General features: G+C 33.0%; 1 protein-coding gene across 1 annotated transcript; it reads right to left on the reverse strand.

Moving 5' to 3' along the window:
- Positions 1-931: 931 nt before the first annotated feature.
- LOC127107196 (calcium-transporting ATPase 9, plasma membrane-type) lies at positions 932-19319 on the reverse strand. Its single transcript, XM_051044486.1, has 35 exons — positions 19097-19319; positions 18896-18987; positions 15319-15558; positions 14007-14123; positions 13876-13915; positions 12557-12678; positions 12339-12470; positions 12161-12250; positions 11788-11857; positions 11496-11566; positions 11324-11407; positions 11164-11241; positions 11013-11084; positions 10512-10595; positions 10321-10403; positions 10119-10227; positions 9980-10035; positions 9826-9868; positions 9648-9731; positions 8935-9072; positions 7478-7543; positions 7288-7386; positions 6908-7018; positions 6407-6574; positions 6031-6090; positions 5663-5827; positions 5359-5475; positions 4312-4410; positions 3639-3776; positions 2934-3034; positions 2439-2484; positions 2203-2334; positions 1586-1693; positions 1407-1498; positions 932-1202 (listed from the first exon to the last, which is right to left on the reverse strand). Exons 3-35 carry the CDS (start codon positions 15529-15531, stop codon positions 1094-1096), a joined length of 3297 nt encoding a protein of 1098 aa, XP_050900443.1. The 5' UTR covers positions 15532-15558; positions 18896-18987; positions 19097-19319; the 3' UTR covers positions 932-1093.
- Between the last annotated feature and the right edge of the window lie 1591 nt (positions 19320-20910).

Here is a 20910-nt window from a genome sequence, read left to right on the forward strand (position 1 = left end):
ATGTTTAACTCTATTACATATTAGATATAATTTTATTTATTTGTTTTAGCTACTAGATCAAAAAGATAAATTAAAATAACCATAATGCTTACTTGTGCTCCAAAGGCACAAGTTAAGAGATAATATAGAAATAAATTCTTGGAAATTGTGTATTGAATTTATTAAAATTTTATAATTAATAATTTTATTTATTTTTTTAATATAAATTTTTTATTTGTGGAGTTTTTATCATGTATCCTTGGGACACAGAAGTTAACATTACCCTTAAAATAAAATGAGGTTATAGGATTAAAAGATATTCATTGGGGGCATATTATTTATTGATAAACATCACTCTTATTAAAAAAGAATGTGACCTAAAGAATTTAATATTGTTTGATTAGTTATAGAAGTGGTTTGTAATTTTTTCCGATATCTTGTTCTTCGAGAACATGATTGTAGTTTTAATTAGTGGTGCACTTATGAAGTCCACGGCAAACACCAAACTAATAGCGTTGGTTCCAAGGTGAATTTTCAGTTTGAATAAAACCATTAAATTGCTGGATTTGAATTAACAGACATACTAGTACATATCTTTTCTTTTTTCTTATAAAAAATTAGGGGTGGACAAGAGAACCTAAACCCACCCGAAACCGTTAAAACCGAATCAAATATTATGTATGCGTGCGGTCCGGATCAGGTCATCGAGTGATGGGTAAGTATTTTTCGGTTACCTATGACTCCATTCAGTCAAAATCGGATCTCTGAATTGACTCCACAGGAAACCGAAACCGACCGGTTTTCATTCCTATAGTTAGAGATGTGGTAACTTGTAGGGAAAGTAGTTTGATAGCATTTACAAACAAGTAATTCTAACAATATCTTGAAATATTACAATGTACAGTTAACCCAAAATATTGATAAAAGGGGGAAAGAGGTAAAGGCTAAGGCATCACGTAACAATTGCTTTATGATTAAATCCCTTTGGGAATGTGTAATCAATATACATTGTATTCGAATTGTAGAAGGAAAACTTCAACAATTGGGGCTCGTAGTAATATGCATTGTCACTTGTTAGGCGTTAGCTTGAAATGAATTGGATGCGATCGACTCCCTATTGTACTGAACGAGACCTCCTCAATCGCCTGAGTGGCTTGGTGAAGTAACGCGACAATGGTGTTTTGGGAACTGGAATCAATTTTCCAGCTATAGCAAGAGGCCAACTGCCAAATAGCAAGAGTAAAAATTAGTTTGTTTGACAGCTAAAATATGTTGGCGGCAAGAATCTAGTAAAAATGGTAATATTGTAAAATGGAGCATAGATGTCTTGAATTCTAGACAATACCAAAAGCATGAATGTGTGATTTATTGTTAGTACCAAAACTGTTGTAAATTTAACAAATGCTAATGAAGTTCTGCAAACTAACCTGACAAGACCGATTAAAATAGAAGCAAGCCACAGCGACCAATGAAGCCTGACTGTTGAGGCGAACTTTCCAAGGAACTCGATGATGATTATCTAACAATTTGGAGTAGAGTGATAAAGCATATGCAAATGTTAAAAATTAAGGTTTATGAACAAAAAAACAAAAGATTTCCTATTCACCTGAAGTATAAAGGTTACTCCAATAATTCCCATGAAGAGACGGTTCTTAGTCACTCCTCGGAAGACATTCATTTCATCTGGTTTTCGAGCATTGAACTCGTTGAATACCTGTAAGTTGAATTGTTATGCAAGAGTAGGTTGGAAAGGAAAACTAAGAACCTCTGGCAAATGAATTTGTATAATTGCCCCAAGAAGTTTCTGTCATTAGTCTCTCAAAATGAAAGGAAGAAAAGAAAAATGATGGTTGGAAATAGCAATCCACTATTTCCGCACACTCAATAATTGAACATTTCAGTTCTTGCAAATCAAACTCAAAATTCTATGCTTATTTTCTTAAACCATAATCGCCAAAGTGTACCAAACAAACTCCTGTATTATATATCATAATCATTTCATTAAAACTATTCAAAGTAATAGTATAAGGGAGAATTATATTCTACAATTTAGTGACTAATTAATTAGGAGTCCCCAAGTGGCAGTAACTGATGTGAACATAAAAAGGGTCCATTAAACCCACACAAAAAATACAAAACAAAGGAGAGTAAAAACATGCAAGGACACACAAAAAATTGTTCCACTGACACAAGGAACAGCCAAATATCTAAATATCCACTTACTTGGCACATGACAAATGCATTGAATATCAGAGTATTCTTCACTTGAAAGCCATGGGCTCTAGTATCTTGCTTAGGTAGAATACTTTCACCGGCGAAGTTCAGAACGAGAAGAACTGTGATTTGATAAAGAGCCTGCATTGACAAATAATATCACTAGACAATACTAGGACCTAAAGAGCCCCATATTCTGATTCCATTTGTATCTTAGAGTATCTACATTAAATAAACTATTTTACCTGTACGATCAAGTTTCTCCACATGATATTTGTTATAAGAGGTTCCCTGAAAGCCCAAGAAAATACCATAGTTAAAACGTGCATTTTAACTCAATCCAAATCATATTTGAGGAAACGCAGCTATCAAAAATCTCGGGAAAATTAGTGTAAACTTTATAGACTTTGATTGATAATGTGAAAGAAAAAACAACAAAACTTTCTCATTTACTTAATAAACAAGATACAATGGCACAAGGCTACATGATGCACACTTAGGTATAGCATGTATGATATTTGGAAACTGGAGCTCTTTTTCAAGTATTTTCAATGCCATAAGTTTTTGTTGATAAAAAACACACCCACGATGGATCAACATTGAAAACACCCACCAAGTATCAGCCATGTGTACATGAGTGTGCATATTTGTGCCAGCCCAGGACAGCTTTAAGGATTAAGAGTGTTATTATACTTTAATAACTATTAAAGTGCTAAATGAGAAAGCCAGTCAATCCAAACCTTCGACCAACCGGTGATCTGTGCATTAGGTGATCTGTTGGTGGTTCAGTAGCCAGTGCAAGGGCCCCAAGTGTGTCCATGATAAGGTTGACCCACAAAAGCTGTACCCAAGAGCAGGTGCATTAACAACAAATATAAAACTATTCTTTCATTGTTGATGAATGCAATCAGCCCTTCCCAACTTAATTTAAAAGCCTTAGTTCCCAATAACGATTAACATTTGGAAATTATAAGCCCGAATTATATTAATGGATACAGTCGTAGAGCAATTCAACATCTTTTTTACTGAACAGCATGAGAAATATAGTCAACAAAGAACAATCAGAGCTATAATCTAAATGCAATTCTGTGTGACGAGTTCTGTCCCAAACTGAAGACTTTTGAGAGCTACTTCTAGACATTGTGGCACCTATTATTATAACATGGATGCCTTTAAATCAAACCCAACCCGCACGAGTTGCACACCTTACATTTGTACATTTTGTGTCCGTCAAAGCACCAGAGTCAAGTTGTCTTACCACTTATCAGCAAGCAAAGGCAACCTTAGGGTTAAAATCAATAGTAGTGAAGTTTTTCTGTTTTGAACAATGCCACAATTTTGTGACATTGAAAGCTTGGTCATGTTACATATTTTCCATCTTCTGTTCAGGTTTTGGAGCATCAATGTAGGCATGACTAAAAAATAATCACAAGAAAGAAAAGTACCTGTACTGCATTTAAAGGAACATCACCAGAACTTATTGCAGCCACAACATTAATCACAAGAGCAGCAACATTGACAGTTAGCTGGAACTGGATAAATTTCTGAATATTTGCATATACAGAACGGCCCCAGCGAACAACCTACGTGAACAATGAAACAAATATCTTACTAGACAGGCAAAATAAATTTATCCTTAAGCCAAATTGAAGCTAAAACTTATCATGCCCACTTAGGGCAGTGAACTGGTAGATTGGGAGGTTTCTCGGCCATGGGAAGCTCATGACCAAATACTTTAAGCCGAAAGGGCCAAATGAGGTAAATGTTAATAAAAAACGGAGAAATTAAAACAATGCTGTTAAGAGTCCCACATCGGACAATATATGGCGTGAACATGTGTTTATAAGTGGGGACCACCTACTATGATTTTCGTTATCGGACCACCCACCATTTGTTTCCACGCTCCAGATGTTCAGTCCTGGACGTGAGGGGGGGTGTTAAGAGTCCCACATCGGACAATGTATGGCGTGAACATGTGTTTATAAGTGGGGACAGTCTTCACTCTACCAACCGGTTGATAGAGTTGAGTTAGGCCCAACCACATTTCTTAACAAATGTCAAACAAAAAAAGGTCATCATCTTGACCTTGAGAGTTGAGCCAATAAATAAAATGCTAACCTTTACAACGGATGCAAAGTTATCATCCAAGATTATAATATCTGAGCTTTCTTTAGCAACTTCAGTTCCTTGTATGCCCATAGAAAGACCAATATCTGCCTAAAAACAAAATAGAAAAGCAGAAAATCAACTAGGGTGTACACAGGAATTTATTTTTATAATGGAGAATGAAATATCACAACTCAATCAAACATATGGAGGTGCAAGAGGTAGGAGAGGAAATTTCAAAACACCAAGCAGGGGCACACCTATGTACTATGTTTTTTGCAAATATATGTGCTAGAAATGCCACACAAAAAAAAAGAGACAATGATTTACTACTTTCGTATGGAAGAAAAAACATTTTGCCGAAAAATGTCCTAAAAAGTGAATAGCAGTAGCACACAATGAAATGGCTTATTTGCACTCTCCTTTTCTCTTCTCCTCTCTCCCTTCGTCATCTTTTCAGCAAGTTGGCCAAACATCTTTTCAGCAAGTTGGCCAAACACAATACGCTGAATAAATCTAGGAACAATATATTATTAAATCCAACGGCTATTGGTATGGTAGTGATTTTGGAAGAAAATAGTTAGTTTACTGAAAATCTGAAACAATATCTCAGCTTCCGGCTTCCTTCACTTGTATTCCCAATATTAGATCATCAGTTGTAGTTATTTATCCATTCAGAATGTTTGTCGATGCTGATAACTGTAAACTTGAATTCATATATGCTGGTGTTTTACATTCAAGAATTAAAAGTGCCACTAGAATCACGTGTACATGAGTATTTTAAAGCAACTGACAACCCAAAGGACAAATCAAACAGAAATACATGTCTGCATGTAGAACAACTTTAAGACAAAAAATTTAGGGTGGAGCACGTCAAACAATTATAGATGCTCTACTGTATATTTCAAAATTGTGCTATATGCATCAGCGATAGTGGGGATCTACGCTTACTTAGCAGGTTCAAATGTTCGATTGTAAGCAAGAATTCAGGAAAAAAAAGTTTGAAGTTATTTTAGTCCTCAAAAGTCAAAAATTGTGCATCCAAGGAATATGACAAACCTCATGTAGTGCAGGGGCATCATTAGTGCCATCTCCTGTGACAGCAACCACGTCACCTCCTTTACGTAGTGCTTGCACAAGCAAAAGCTTGTCATTAGGAGAAGACCTGCCCATCACCTATATATTATGCAAATCACTATTAGAAAATTGCATAGGATGTAATGCAATTGGAGTTATTACACATTACCACTAACACCATTCCTTTGAATAAGGGTATGAATGGAGGAATAAACATCCTCTATCGAATAATAGCAATTAATGCAGATAACAAAGAAATCAAAATGGGAGAAAGGAAGAAGCATACCGTGATTTTCTTGGCAATCTGTTCCCTTTCTTGTTCAGATAGCTCCCTAAATACCTTTCCTTCAATTATATTTGGCTCAACAGCATCTTCATTTGAAGCTAGTATCCCACACTCCAGAGCTATTGCCTTTGCGGTTTGAAGGTTGTCTCCGGTAACCATACGTACCTGTGAGTTCATCAACATACTATGTGTTGGGTTCCCTAGATTAATTTTTGAGTAGCACTCTTGTGCCATTATAAATTCAGAAACCACGTTACAAATTGTTGCTTACTGGTTTCCCATGGAATTTGGATATAAATATTAAGATATCTAACTGATCAAACAATAGGAAAGCTATAGTCATCAAACATATTACACGTATATATTACCTTAACACCAGCTTCAGTACATATTCTCACAGCATCTTTGACACTAGGGCGACAAGGATCCTGAAGACACGGATTAGTTTTAATTCAGATGAAGGAATTTAGGTTTAGCTTGAAAGCATGAGGACCAAGCAAGTTCACTCCACAGTACACAATTCCGAAGCTCATAATTTGTAATATCAGCTCCATACATGTATTACATATACATATATGTGTGAGTGTGTGAATATATAAATACAGAGACACACATAAGGGTTTATGACTAGGAATATTTTGACCAGAACCCACGACTTATTTGTCGATAATATGGATGTAATGACTAATGAGATACCCATCAAGTTAACGCAATATAACAGGAAACCCTACACTTTCATTTTACCTTGATTCCAACAATAGCAAGCAAAACAAGCTCATCTTCTGGTAAGGACCATTGGTTTAAATCCTCCTCATTAGATGGAATTTGGTCTAATTCATATGATCTGTATGCAATGGCAACGCAACGCAAGCTGCGAGCAGCCATGTCATCAATAGCCTCCTTGAAAAAAGCCTGCAAGAGTTTTAAACAAAAAAGTCTGATTAATTAGGCATTGCCAAAAAGACTGCTGACTGCTTTCAGTTGTTATATTTTTGGAAGAATTATCAGTTGCTACATTACCCAATATATAATTGCATAATTTGGCATCAGTAACTTGAAATAACACATAATCATATTGATGAGAATAAAGTGATTTGGATGTAAGGTTATTACACGCGCTTTTCTTATTTCTAGTGGCTATTGATCAATAGAAAAATAAAATTCCATCTTCAATTTTTAGTTTACTGAATGTCATTCCAAAAGCAAACTTCCTCAGACTTGAAAGTTGAAACTACTGTTACTAACCTTCTGTTCTTCGATGGATTGCAAATGACCATTTGAATCAAGATATTGGTTACATGCTCCTAGAACTATTTCTGCAGCTCCTTTCCAGTGTATATGCACTCCAGAGTCCGCCTGCCATGAATGTTGGAATTTGTATCTTATTATCATAGAAAATTTGTTGGAAAATTAAAATAATTAATTAATCAATGAAATGCATATGTAACCTATCCACATGATATGTATCCGTTATAGCAAAGTAAACAACATTCACTCTTTTTACTTAATTTAGCTCACAAGTGAAAGTTAATAATAGAAAGCATAGGGGGTGAATATGTCCAATACTAGTATAAGCTACAATGAATGAAAGGATGAATTGGTAAATATTTTGATCAACTGATTACCAGCTTCAGAGCAACACCGCCTCGTTTTTTCTCGGAATTGAATGGAAAGACGTGAAGAACTGTCGAACTAGATCTGGTAAGATCAAAATTCATACCCAACTGCCATATATAAATGAGTTCAGCTCCAAATCAACAGACTATTAAGAGGGGAGATTGACCGGAAAACAATACAGGAAAAAAATCAGGGTACCTTGACTGCCCATGAAAGAATCGCCTTCTCTGTTGGTGATCCTGAAACCTCTACCGCTCCACCATCCTATCAAATCAAATCAAAGATTAAAAACTAGATATCAAAGCTCTAGTTCAAAATATTCATAAAACCAAAACCACATCGGTGACAGTTAAAAAGGGAAAGAATGGGTTAATAAAGAAATTTTCTTTCAGCTTTTATGCAACTAACATTCCCAAGATGACCAGTGCAGACTCAACCAAAAACCAATAAAGTCAATTTGTAACCCTCAGAGGTTGGCCTAGTGGTAAAGGCTTGGGTCCTGATAGTGTGTTCCTCTCAAGGTCTCAGATTCGATTCCCGCTAGGTGTAAACAATTCATGTGTTGGGCCAAGTCCAAACAGAGCTTAGCTCTGACTTAAACGGGGCCCTCGCAAGTGGACGGTTGGATTAGTCCCCTTAGATTAGTCGGTCGCAAGGCCGGATACCAAGATTTCAAAAAAATAAATCAATTTGTTGTCTGATGAGTGTGTGTATATCAGGTATTGTATTGGTCTCATATCTAACATGTATCATCACATAAAAGCCTTTTAGACTTGTAGTATGGACAATGCACATAACCATTTCACCTTGTGTGCTAACAGCTGAAATCCAACATAATTATGATGACTTGGGGTGGCAAGGATTGAAATATTAACCACTTAGTCATGACTGACGGATGCTCTAATGTCATATCATGGACCAACTTTCCTAAAAGCTGAAGCTATTAAGTGAAGGCTTATGAATGGTTTCGTATATCTGGGGCATACAAATTCTTAACAGTACTACTGAATTTGTTTCAGATCATCTAGAAGATAAATGAAGACACCACATGCGACTTTATTCAGTTGTCTATTGGAAGAGTACAAAATAACGTTTCCCTTCAAACAAAACTTTAATCAAGACCGCAAAGAATTCTGTTAGGGACTTGGTATTATAGGGTGGTATTATAGGGTGCCCAAGTCCAACATTGATTATTATGGGATGCTTGGTCGATTATTTAATTAGTTTGGTTCTTCCCCCATGATAGCTAGCCTTTAACGGAGGGTTCCCCAAGTATTTTGATACTTATCAATTGGTATGAGAGATGGTTGCTGGTGATTTGGAAAGAGCTCCCTCTGGAATGGATGATGGGAAAAGTCGAATAAAGCGTAGTAGAGTGCAGCTGCCAGGACATTGGCTCTCAGGTGGGAGTGCTTTGATAGGAACTTGGGTATTATGGAGTCTCCAAGTCCCATATCAAGTAGTATGGGATGCTATCTGGAGTATTTAAGTGACTTGGTTTTTTTTCCTGTGATCACTAAGCTTTTAAGGGAGGGCAGCGCGAGTGCTTAGATACTTATCAAAATCATTGAGTTAATTTAGCACCATATATCACAACATAAAAGGGAATCCTAGTTAGTTAGTTACTGTAATTAAAATAGCATATAAAGACGAACCTTAGACACAAAAACATTTCCAGTGGAATTCTGTGCAATGCTTTCATTTATTAGGGATAATGCTTCTGGATGAAACTTTGAAGAGTCATCTGGTGGATTTAGATTGTTCCTCCCAACATATGCCTCAACAACAGTCATCTGAAGTGCCATAAAATAAATTACAACAATATCTCCATAATTCAAAGATTTTAAAAAATAAATAAATAAAATAAATAAAAGAAACAGATACTTGGGAGTTCAACAGAATGGGCTACTAGCTTTTGGATAAATTGTATAAACTGTCAGATACAGTATGCCTAATACAAGCACAATGGGTCTATCAAACAAATGAAGCCGTTTATTGAACAACTGATTTGTTATATGAGTTCCCTCTCCCTATTTATCCATATTAGCTTTAACAATAAATAAGGTATCCTTCTCGCATCCATACAGCAGCCTAGAATTTTTTAAGGGAGATGGAAATTATATCACTTTGCTTCATTAACCCGAAGAGAAAAAACAGGGACTTATCTCTGAAGTTATACTCTTAAGAATTCTGGAAATATCAGAATTTTTATACATGCATTGCGACCAATGTATTATAAACCCAAAACCGCCTACACTTAGATTATAGCCACGACTCTTGAAGCTTTTACTAATTTGTATAAATGTAAATTATAGTTGGGATTTATCACTCCTTTTAGACGATACAAGTCTTGGACTAGGAAACTCACCTGATTTAAGGTTAATGTTCCTGTCTTATCACTACAGATTGTAGTAGCAGAGCCCATAGTTTCGCAGGCTGACAGTCTTCGTACCTGCAAATCTATGTTTGTTAGGTTTTAAAACTAGAACTAGCATAAAAACTACAAAACTATGGACTTATGTATTGGAGAAATGAATTGTGCTTACCAAGGCTTTATCTGCCATCATTTTCCGCATTGAATATGCCAAGCTATCATGATACCAACAGAGGAAAAAAATTACACAGATTAGAAGCAATATAATGGTTTAGTTTTGCCACATTTAAATTGTATAATGAAGTAACTTAGCCACTTGTACTTACGTTAAAGTAACAGCCAAAGGTAGACCTTCAGGCACTGCAACAACTACAATTGTGACCTGTATGGCTCTACATTTAGTGAAAAACTGCTAAACAGAGAAGAACAAATAAATGTATAAAACAGTTCAAAACTTGCACTTACTGCAATGGTAAAAATTTTGATGACATCATCAACTGCATGACTAATGGCAGTCCTTCCAGCAACAAATTCGGGATTTCCATCTAAATCATTTGTGTGGCCAGAAAAGTATCTACCATTCCATAGTCATAACACAGCATGTCAATGATGATGCAATACATGTTTAATGAGTTATAACTGACGAAAAAGAACAACTTGAGATTACCTGCCCAAGAGGACTGCGAGCACTAAAACAGCTACACTAAGCCCAACTATACCGATAAAAGTTGCCACTCCATTTAAACGTACCTATTACGCGTCACCAAAAATAAGCGCGGTTTTAACACGTGGGTTTCATCAGCATACTGCTAAAGCAACAATCTTTATTTTCTTTTATTAGGATGGAGCAGGAGGAACCTGTAACGGAGTCTCTTCTCCAGTGTCCTCTGAGATACTTGCCATCAACAATCCCCACTCAGTATTAATACCAACACCAGTTACCTACAGATGGAAGTATAAAGTATGACTTATGATGGGGGCAATTTTGTTACATGGGCTTTGAAGACCACTAGAAGCATAATCAAAATAGTATCAAAACCCCTAAAATCAAAATATTCCAGAAACAGTTGGCACCGGAAAAATTCCAAAACCCCTAAAATCAATTATTTTATATCAGTAATTTTTTTTATTTTAGGAAATCTCTTTGAATGAAAGCATTTAAAAGTACCTAATATAATGATGCTTAGAAAAAGAAAGAACAATAAGGAAATTAAATGGGCAAGTGAGAAATACAGCATACTTTGTTCATTGTGAGTTGTTTCGCAAAAATACATTCATTATCATTTAGCACTTTTCATTCTTTTTATATCAACAAAAGGCATTGCTCATAAAAAATAGTATAATATTATCAAATTATACCAGCATAACACCAACTCCATCTGCTACTTTGCAACCAGACATAAAAAAAGGTGCTTTGTGATCCTTATGAACCTGCACAACACTATTTACTTTAAAGTCATAAGAATTAAAAACCATTAATTTTGTAAATACATGGTATTCAAATTCGTACAATTTTGCTTTCACCAGTCATACTAGATTCATCAATTGCAAGTGAGTGACCTATGATTAATACTCCGTCGGCAGGAACCTGAGTATACAGATAGAGTAATTGATGAAAAATGAACACACACTTACTTTCCGAACAAAATCAAAATATCGTGGAAACTTACCTGATCTCCTATTTTAAGGGGTATAACATCACCAACAACAATATCAAATATTGATATTTTAATTGTTCTTCCACTTCTAATGATCTGTAACAAGTTCAGAGTATAGGATAGTTATGTTAGCTTAGGTTCCCAATGATTAGCAAGTTATGTTCTAATAAGATGTGTTACACACCTCTAATTGTATATTTTGTTTCTCTGCATTCAGATTCTGAAATTGCAGAGATTGTCGATAATCACTGACAGCTGGACAATAACAATATAAACAGTAAGAGAATGCAGTCAGTCTTACGAATAAATTGATATGGTTTGTATTATGGTCATTAATAAAGAAAATTCAAAGAAAAACATGAATAGGTTTAAAGGAAAATAGAAGTTCTTCCAAATCTTAACATGCCATCCTCTACACACTTATGAATATTTTGATAGGAGTAAATTTATCATTAAAAAAATGTTATATGCAGTACCTGTTACTACAATAACAAGTAAAACTGCAAAAGCAATGCTTCCCCCATCATACCATCCTTCCTCCAAACCCTATGAATTACAAATGAAAGAAACGATAAACCTTCGGGAATAATATTATAACTGTCAGTAGAATGTAAACAACAAACTTATCCAATCCCAAATGAAATGAAAAGAATAATCTGAAGATTCAGAGCCAAGCACCATGCAGAAACAGGCATATATAGAGAAGAGAGGGGTTTGTGAATAAAATGCATAAAGTAGACGATTAAATTTAGTAATGTCAGAAGCCCAAAGAAATTGTAGAGAGAACATTTAGTGTAAATGGAATGTAGAATTAATAATACGGTTAGAAAATCTGAGTGATGATCACACCTCTGTTTTTATTCCAAGTACCAATGACACTGCAGCTGCTATAATCAATATTATGAGAGTCAGATCTTGCCAAGCTTCCCATAAAAACCTCTGCAAACAATCACAGAGAATTAATACCAACATTCCTAATGAATCCATTGGGAACAAAAATACAATGATATAAACATCAAGAACATACCCAAAAACTTCTCCCTTTTTTCCGAGGATATGTATTAGTTCCAAATGCATTTTTCCTTTTCAGTAGATCATCATCATCTCCACTAATTCCTTTATCTGGATTTGACTTTAGTAAATTTGAAAGGCCTTTAACCTGAGCATGATATCATTAAATTGTATTAGCAAAGTAACTTATTGCAACATCTGTGTGAGCAACAAAAGAGTATGTTGTAGGCATACCCCTCCTAATTGCTGTAAAGCAGAAATATTCTGATCTTTAGACATCGAAGCAAGTTCTTCTAGACCAACTCCATAGTCACCAAGTGAAGTTTGATGTGGGGGTGTAGCTTCTGGACTTATCACTGAATAATTCAAAATATAAATTGAAAGATCGTAATAAGTAACTTCACATGCAGATAACAATTCAGCTGCATAAGCTCTAACCGCGTGTAGTTTGATTTATAAATTTGTATAAACCAATAATGGAATAATTAATTGAAAGCGACAGCCAAATTTCTTTCTGCCACATAACACAAACTAAAAAGCAATCAACATTTTCCTGTTCATGTTAGTTGGAATTTCGGCCTTAATTGCGATTTGCCCCTAGTCGCCTTAATTGCGGCATTTGACTTGCCTTAATTGCAGGCCCCAACACTTTCATTGTGTTGGGTTTGAAGGAATGGATTTAGTCTCACATTGCTTTGTGACATGGCATGTGTTGTGTTTATAAGTGGGGGTAATCCTCACCTTATAAACCGGTTTTGTAGGGATGAGTTAGGCCAAACCCAAATTCTTAAATGGTATCAGAGAGCATATCCTAGATCCATTGTTGGACTTCCCGCATCGTCCACGCTTTGGGCTCATTGAGGCCCAAGTGTAAGGGGGGGTGTTGAAATTTTCGCCTTAATTGCGGTCTTCCCCTAGTCGCCTTAATTGCGGCATTTGGTTTACCTTAATTGTAGCCCCCAAACACTTTCATTTTGATGGGTTTGAAGGGGTGAATTTAATCTCACATTACTTAGAGATGTGGCATGTGGTGTCTTTATAAGTGGGTGCAATCCTCACCTTATAAGTCGGTTTTGTAGGGATGAGTTAGGCCCAATCCAAATTCTGAGAATGTTTCTAAATTGCATATCCGCCTAAGGATGTTACAAACAGTATAACTTCCTATTCCACATAGAGTAAATCAGATCATGTATTTGCTGTTTAATTTTAATCATTACTGGTAATCTGGCCCTATCTTCGCTTGTGAATGCCTTCAATGAAAACTAAAAGAATCAATACTGTACTTCCTTTTGTTCCCTTCTCTTTTTGAATTATGTGGCAACAATTGACCATTCTGGCTCACGTCTCTTAATCTTGCAGATGTTTATAACTTTATGCTACAAATTTATAATTGCGACAAATACAAGATTTGTTAATTATGTGTTACCAGGGTGGCAGGCAAAGGTTTAATAGTGATGATTCATTCTAGTTTCTACATTCTCAGTAAGCAAAGATGACAGTCATCATAATCAATAAAAGATGGGGAGAAAAAGTATGACAAGAAAATAAGTTACCTAGTTCACGTTCACCAGCCAATCTAAAAAGCAGTGCAGCCTGATAGAACAATTAATTGCTGATTAGAACAGTAAAAGGTGGTTAAAAACATTTAAAAGGTAATAACATGTTTGGCATTCCGAAACATTACTCTTATGACTTGTGCATGGGCTCTAATTAAGCTCTTCTTTTGCTGTTTTTCTTCTTCCCCTTTGAAGTCCAGTGTATATCTAAAACGCCTGGAAGCATTGAGCACCAGTGCTGCTTGCTGTACATGAGTGAAACTTCAGTTTAGATGCCTTGGAAAAGAACGCTACCAAGCTAACATTCCTCACCAAAATTAAACAAGTTAACCACAACTCAGGTTCGAAATAATGCTAAAAACCGACACATTGATGATTTGGCCATGACAAACTCTACTGCATTTGAGTATTAAATGCAATGCTCGGGAACCAGAAATGCAATTTTCTACATACTATTAAATATGATAATGGCAGAGTTCATAACTAGTTCCAAAAAAAAAAACATGAATCGGTAGTATTGATCCAATATGAATCCCACGCCAAAGAGGCATCTCAGAACTCTCATTCTTTCTATTTGAGTTTGATGCTCATCGTCGAGATTGCACTCGTATCCAAATTAACTCAAGTTTCAAATCAAACTAGTTACATTTTTCTGTAAGTCTTCTATTTTTTAAGCCTAGCTGATGGATGCATTTGCAGGTTGTTCAATGGTCGCAACTTGCACATTCATTTCTTTTGTTCTCGCTCATTTTTAATTTAATTAAAAACAAAAACACTCATCACATAATGGCAAGTTTCTGATTAGTCACAACAAACTGATCATTACACTAAGAAATGTCACTAACCTATCCTCCTAAGATATGTTCAACCTATCCTCCTCCATTACATTCATCGAACATATACTAAAAATAAAATAAGAGTGAGTGTTTGTTTGTTTAAATTCTCCAACATCTCTCTATTTTGTACAAGATATTGACCAGATATGAGAGGTAGAATGTGCAAATTCTCAAACAAATAAAAGTGATCAAAAATAGAAACTGTGTGTATAATTTGAGTATAAACCTATTTGGAATGGCTTATTTGAGTAATTATGAAAACAGAAAAGTTAGATTTCATCTTAACTTGTCTTATAGAAATAGCTTATTCATAAGCATGAGCTTATGCTATAAGCTGCAAAATAAATTGTTTATCCACTAAACAGGCATATGAATTCAATTTCCTCTTACATTAACGGATGCATCTCAATATAGAAACTGAAGATAATTAGCATTTAGCAATGCACATTGATTGATGCATAATAAATAGAAAATGCAGTTAAAGAAAAAGCATAAATTAAAGCCAGATTGAGTAATGCATCAAAATTAATAATAATCATAATTGACAGAATCACAATAATTAAATCAGGTATTGAGAATAAGATAGAAAAAGAAAGGTTATTACTCTCCAACGGCGAAGACTCTCGTGAGAAGCATTCTTAGTTTGAGTAATATCGAAAGGATCATCAGGATCGATGAGTTCTTCGTCGTCATCGTCATTAACATGCTGGTCGTTATTGTTGTTATCGGGAGGAGGTGGAGCATTGTTGGTGTCGTCGTTGTCATGGTGACCGGCGGCGATGTTAACGGTGAGATGGCCGTTGGAGGAGGTAGTCATGGTTGGCGAAATTTGAAAAAACGGTCACTGCGTGGTGGGAAATGAAAATGGTAAGGCCAGTGCCACACAGAGATGGTAGGGCACAGGCGCAACCACAAAAGAATCAGAACTAATTAATTTTTTTTTTCTCAATCACAAAAAAAAAAAAGCTAAATCAATGAATGAATGGCTCCGTACATTGGGGCCCACTAGTTCCGTTAATAATAATAATAAATGGTTTAAAAAGTAACCAACGGAGGGAGAATATTATTATTAGAAATTAGTTAATTAATTATTGATTATTAAGAAATTAAGTAAAAACAGAGGCAGAAAGAATAAAAAAAAAAAGGTGCGCCTTGTTGTGCTAATATATTGTGTGGCGATGCAAAACTAGCGCTCCGTTTCCGCTAAGTTTTGGTGGATTAGAGAATCTCACATACACCGCCATTCATAACATTCTCGCTTTCATTTTCAGTTACAGATATGAGTATATTTATATTTGTTACAAAATTGTAAATAATTATTTTTAATCGTAAAAGTTCTTTAAGAAAATAATTTCTCGAAACTTTCTATATTTATATGAAAAAAAACTAATAATAAATTGTTATCATATATCTACCACCTTCTTCTCCTATACTTGAATTATGGACTTTCAAGGATACAATATTCATTTATTTCGATAAAACTAATATGGACATATCAATAGATGAAAGGGTGCGAGTTATATAAAAACTTGCAAAGTGAATTCTCATAAAATTTATATAGTTTTATAAAAATAAATTAAAACTACAATTTAAAAAATATTAAGAAAATATTAAATATTTTTTTAATAAAAACACTTTTGAATAAATATCTCATCTTTATTTTTCTAGGTAAATAGTTCTTTGAGAATAAATTAAATCTTTGAAACAACTATTTTTTCTCTGTAAATGCATTAAATATCAAGAAGTTGAATTTGATTAACTGAATTCGCAATTCTACTTATCAAATATATTTATATAGTTTTTTAACATTTAAATTATATTTAATGAATATATTGTTATCAACAAAATAAAATATAGTATGTTATTTTTTATTTTATTTTTAATGTAATATTATTTATTTATGATTTTCAAAGATTGTGTGTGTAATTATTAGATGGATTTAAATTATGATATAAAATTTTATCTATGTTTAATGATGGTTATATTGCAGTTTAAAAATATGATCAAAGTATTTATTTATTTATTTTATTGGTACAAAAGTATTTATTAATTTTTAAAGTGTTGAAATATTGAACAACATTGATTATGTTTTAAAATGTACTATCATTTAGGAGTTTGATTAATGTGATGCCTCTTATATTGAAACTTTTTTGAGTAATGAAACTTATTAAGTTTGTCTCCATAAAAAAAAGAACAACATGCAATGCCACAATGTAGATTTTGGCTAAACTCTTCATTTTTTTAAATAAAAAAAAAACATATCATCTTTAAAAAAACATCATTAAATATTCTTTCACTTAGTGCATTTCTTCCAAACTTTTATAGATTATGTTGTTGTAATTTATATTAACATAACTACAAGCTTATTTACAAATTTATTGTCCAATCATTTAAAATAACTCTTACTCATACTAAATTTTTTTCATCTATAATAATTTAGAAAATAATTTTTATTTTTTTAAAGAACGGTTGATTTATAGGATTTTTTACATTGATATATAAATATAAATATTTATGTTATAAATTAAATCATAAACTTATAGTTTTCTCAAATAACATATATCGAACATATGAGTTAATTTATCTCACTCCCTCTCATTTATTTTTAAATTTTAATTTCATTATAATATATGTTTAATGTATAACTTAAATAATAATAATAATAATAATAATAATAATAATAATAAATTTTTATAATATGTGAATATGTTTTTATGTATCATATACAAAAATATATTCATGTCAAATGTTTTTTTATGAGATCATGTCAAATGTTGATTCATGTGTTATTTTTTATTGAAGATCCATGTGTGTTAAGTGTTATCTTAACTTTAAACAAATTTACTCTTATACCTTTATCTTGATATTAATCGGAATAACTTCATGTAAAATGATATAAAATTCGAATTCGTATATATCTCTTTTTAATATAGTTTTAACTTTTGTCTTTTTCTTTTCTAGGTTAAATTTATGTCCAAAATTTATTTATTTTTCTTTTTTGTAAGTGTAATAAAAAGTAATATAATATATTTTATTGGATCAAAAATATATTAAGAATTAATTACAATTTTATCTCTATTTTATCTTATTTATGAAATTATTTTCTCTATTTTAAATTTAAATCATTTACTCTCTTATTTCAAGAAATCATTGAAAACTAATAAATATGTTGTTTTTTAATTTTAATAACATGTCTATTTTTATAATAATGTGTATATTATATATTTGATCTTTATTTTACATTTTTGTATTTAAAATTGATTACACATTCATTTTTAAATAATAGGTGCTTTATGAAACGTGATCAATTTTGTATACAATTTTTTAGTAAAATTTAAAATAATATATATATATATATATATATATATATATATATATATATATATATATATATATATATATATATATATATATATATATATGTGTGTGTGTTATATAATGTGTCATTATATCAATTAAAAGTATGGTGATATTTGCTATTTAATCATTTGAATAATAAATTTCTAATATTAATTTGATAAAAACATATTTATGTTTTTGAAGATAAAATATCTTATCATTATTGTATGTAGGGACTCAATAAAATCATATTCATTGTACATAATTCGCTGTTTTGCTTGTTTCTAAAAAAATGCTGTTTGGATGAATACTTATCAGGAAAAAAAAATTTACCTCTCAAATTTTGAGTGTAATCTATTAAAATCAATGAAAAGATTTTTGCTTGACACAAAACTCAACGAAAATATGGAAATCTAATTAAAAAAATGAAAAATGGGAATACATACCTAGTAATACATTATGTATATAATCAATATTATACCTAGTTAAAACATTTAATTTTTTAATCATAATGATATTTTCTTTAAAAATATTAAAGTTCCATTAATAAATAAGGATTACACAGATTTTGTTATTTTACTATATTAACAAATATCTTTCATTTCTAATTAATTATTTATTATTGATTTATTCAATATTTTAAATTATAAAATAAAATTTAAAAATATGTGTTTTTTAGACTGTTTATACTACCAGGATATTCCAACAATTATGAATACAGATAAACCAAGTTCTAACTGCTACCATAAAATGCTCCTCAAATGTATGGGTGTGTATATGGCTAAATGTTACTCTTTAGTAATTAATTTTAAAAACGTAAATTAACAATGCAAGCGATTTACCTAAAATAATCTGGTTGAAAGAACCTCAGTTGCAGCTGCTACCCAAAACATGTCTCCAACTTCTTTCAACCAGCAAATATAGCTGTAATGCGCTGCCAAAGAAAAAAGCATCGAAAAAGATTAAAAAACAGTACTGCGAGAAAATGATTCTACTGTCAGTATCAGAACTATAAATGATGAATAAATAAATAAAATAAGTACCTTGAGAAAAATAATTTGGAGTGAATGATTCTATCTGAGATCTCTGCAAGTTAGAGAGATTTCTATTGGATCGCATCACTAGTGATGAGATAAAGAGGAAGAAGAAGAAAGAAAGAAAAAAGAGAGATTATTATTATGCGTTGGATGATGATGATGAGAGAAGAAGAAGATCTTGAGTCAATCTTGTATCGTAAAAGATGTGAAGGCAATTTCGTGGAAACTTCCTATACTATCGTGCGCACACACCAAGTGTGTACTAATAGCAATTAGTAAACCAACTATTGTTATTTAGTGAGTATGTTTTTGGCATGCATGCAGATGTAATGCGCCACATGTTTTTTTTTTGTTGTTATTTGACTTTGTGTAGTACTTGTGGTTTATAAATAAAAACAAAATGAAATGAGAATAAACAAATTCAAGAAGTGCAAAACAAAAAATATTACAAGAGATATAAATTTGAATTAAATTCACTTTTGATATTTCTGTTTTATCAAAATAAAATTTTAAAAACCAGTTTTTAGTGTCTTCTTATAGTTTTAGAGTGTTTATGGTCTTGGTCAATTTTGATAAGGTTGCAAAATATTAAGTAAATATAATAAATTAGAGAGAAGCTTAGCTCTTTCTCCAACTTTTGCTTGCTTTTTAGTTAGTTTTTAAGCATCATCTTAAAAATTATGAAATGTAGAGTCGGTAGAGTCAACGAAAGAAGGTGGGAGCATGTTCAAAATTGTAAGAGAAGATACCAATCAAAGCATAATCAAAGTGTACGTGTTAGGATAGTGTGGAAAGCCCAAAACGTAAGAGTGAGGAGGAAAAGAGGATTCAATCAACACTCTTCTTCACGTCATTTCTAGATGAATGTGGGGCGAAAGGGATGTATGGGGGATTCATGGAGTTTGGTGATATATATGAAGTGGTAATTCCATCTATGAGAGATATTAGTGGTAAGAGATATGAGTTTGTATGATAAGCTTGAGCAGGTTGTTGATTAAAAGTAGGAGCCACAACGGTTATGAACGGTTGCTAGACGTACTGAGAAGGATATACAGGTTGTTGATAAGTAATAGGTTGTTGAACATACTGCTGTTGTGAATACTGTGGTTGTTGTTTTCTTCTTGAATGGCCTCTTCCTTAGCAACTAGACATTGTGTTTATCTCACCTTCCTTCTTTGGGAAACCCTCCAAAGAACTTCTTTGGATTAGCATTTGAAGCTCCAATAATAGCTACAAGCTTAACATTCCTCAAGCCATATTCAATATGGGCTCATATGGCAACAAGCTCAAAGAACCCCAAGGAAGCACTTTCAACCATCTTCTCATAGAATTGGGGAGTATCAATGAACAATTCAGCGAGTTCCTTTTAGCAAGAGGTGGTTCCACTTAAGAAGTCAATTTCCTCCATCTTTTAGCATATTCTTTGAAGGATTCTTTATCTTTTTGGAACATATTTTGCAGATGTCTTCTATCATGCGTCATGTCCATATTGTACTTGTAGTGTTTAATGAACGCGTCTGATAGGTCTTGGAAACATTTGATCCTACTCTGATCCAGACTTAAATACCATTTGGAGGGAGCCCCACTCAAGCTATCTTGAAAACAATGGATCATTAGTTTGTCATCCTCCACGTGTGCATCCATTTTACGGTAGTACATAATGAGATGGTTATTCGAGAAAGTATGGCCCTTGTACTTATCAAAATCCGGAGTTTTGAACTTGGTCGGAATTACCAATCCAGGTACAAGGCATATCTCTTTGGCATCATAGCCAAATATGTGGTCTCCTTCTATTGCTCGGAATTTTTTCTCAAGGAATT

This window comes from Lathyrus oleraceus, chromosome 7, assembly GCF_024323335.1.
Source record: "Lathyrus oleraceus cultivar Zhongwan6 chromosome 7, CAAS_Psat_ZW6_1.0, whole genome shotgun sequence".
NCBI classification, from domain to species: domain Eukaryota; kingdom Viridiplantae; phylum Streptophyta; class Magnoliopsida; order Fabales; family Fabaceae; genus Lathyrus; species Lathyrus oleraceus.

Excerpts from the sequence above, each read along its gene's own strand:
- LOC127107196 (XM_051044486.1), bottom strand. The coding sequence starts at position 15,531 with ATGACTACCTCCTCCAACGGCCATCTCACCGTTAACATCGCCGCCGGT. Across the intron at positions 11,085-11,163 it reads TGACTGGTGAAAGCAAAATT|GTTCATAAGGATCACAAAGC; the intron begins GTACGAATTTGA and ends AGTGTTGTGCAG. Across the intron at positions 1,694-2,202 it reads ATGCATTTGTCATGTGCCAA|GTATTCAACGAGTTCAATGC; the intron begins GTAAGTGGATAT and ends TTCAACTTACAG.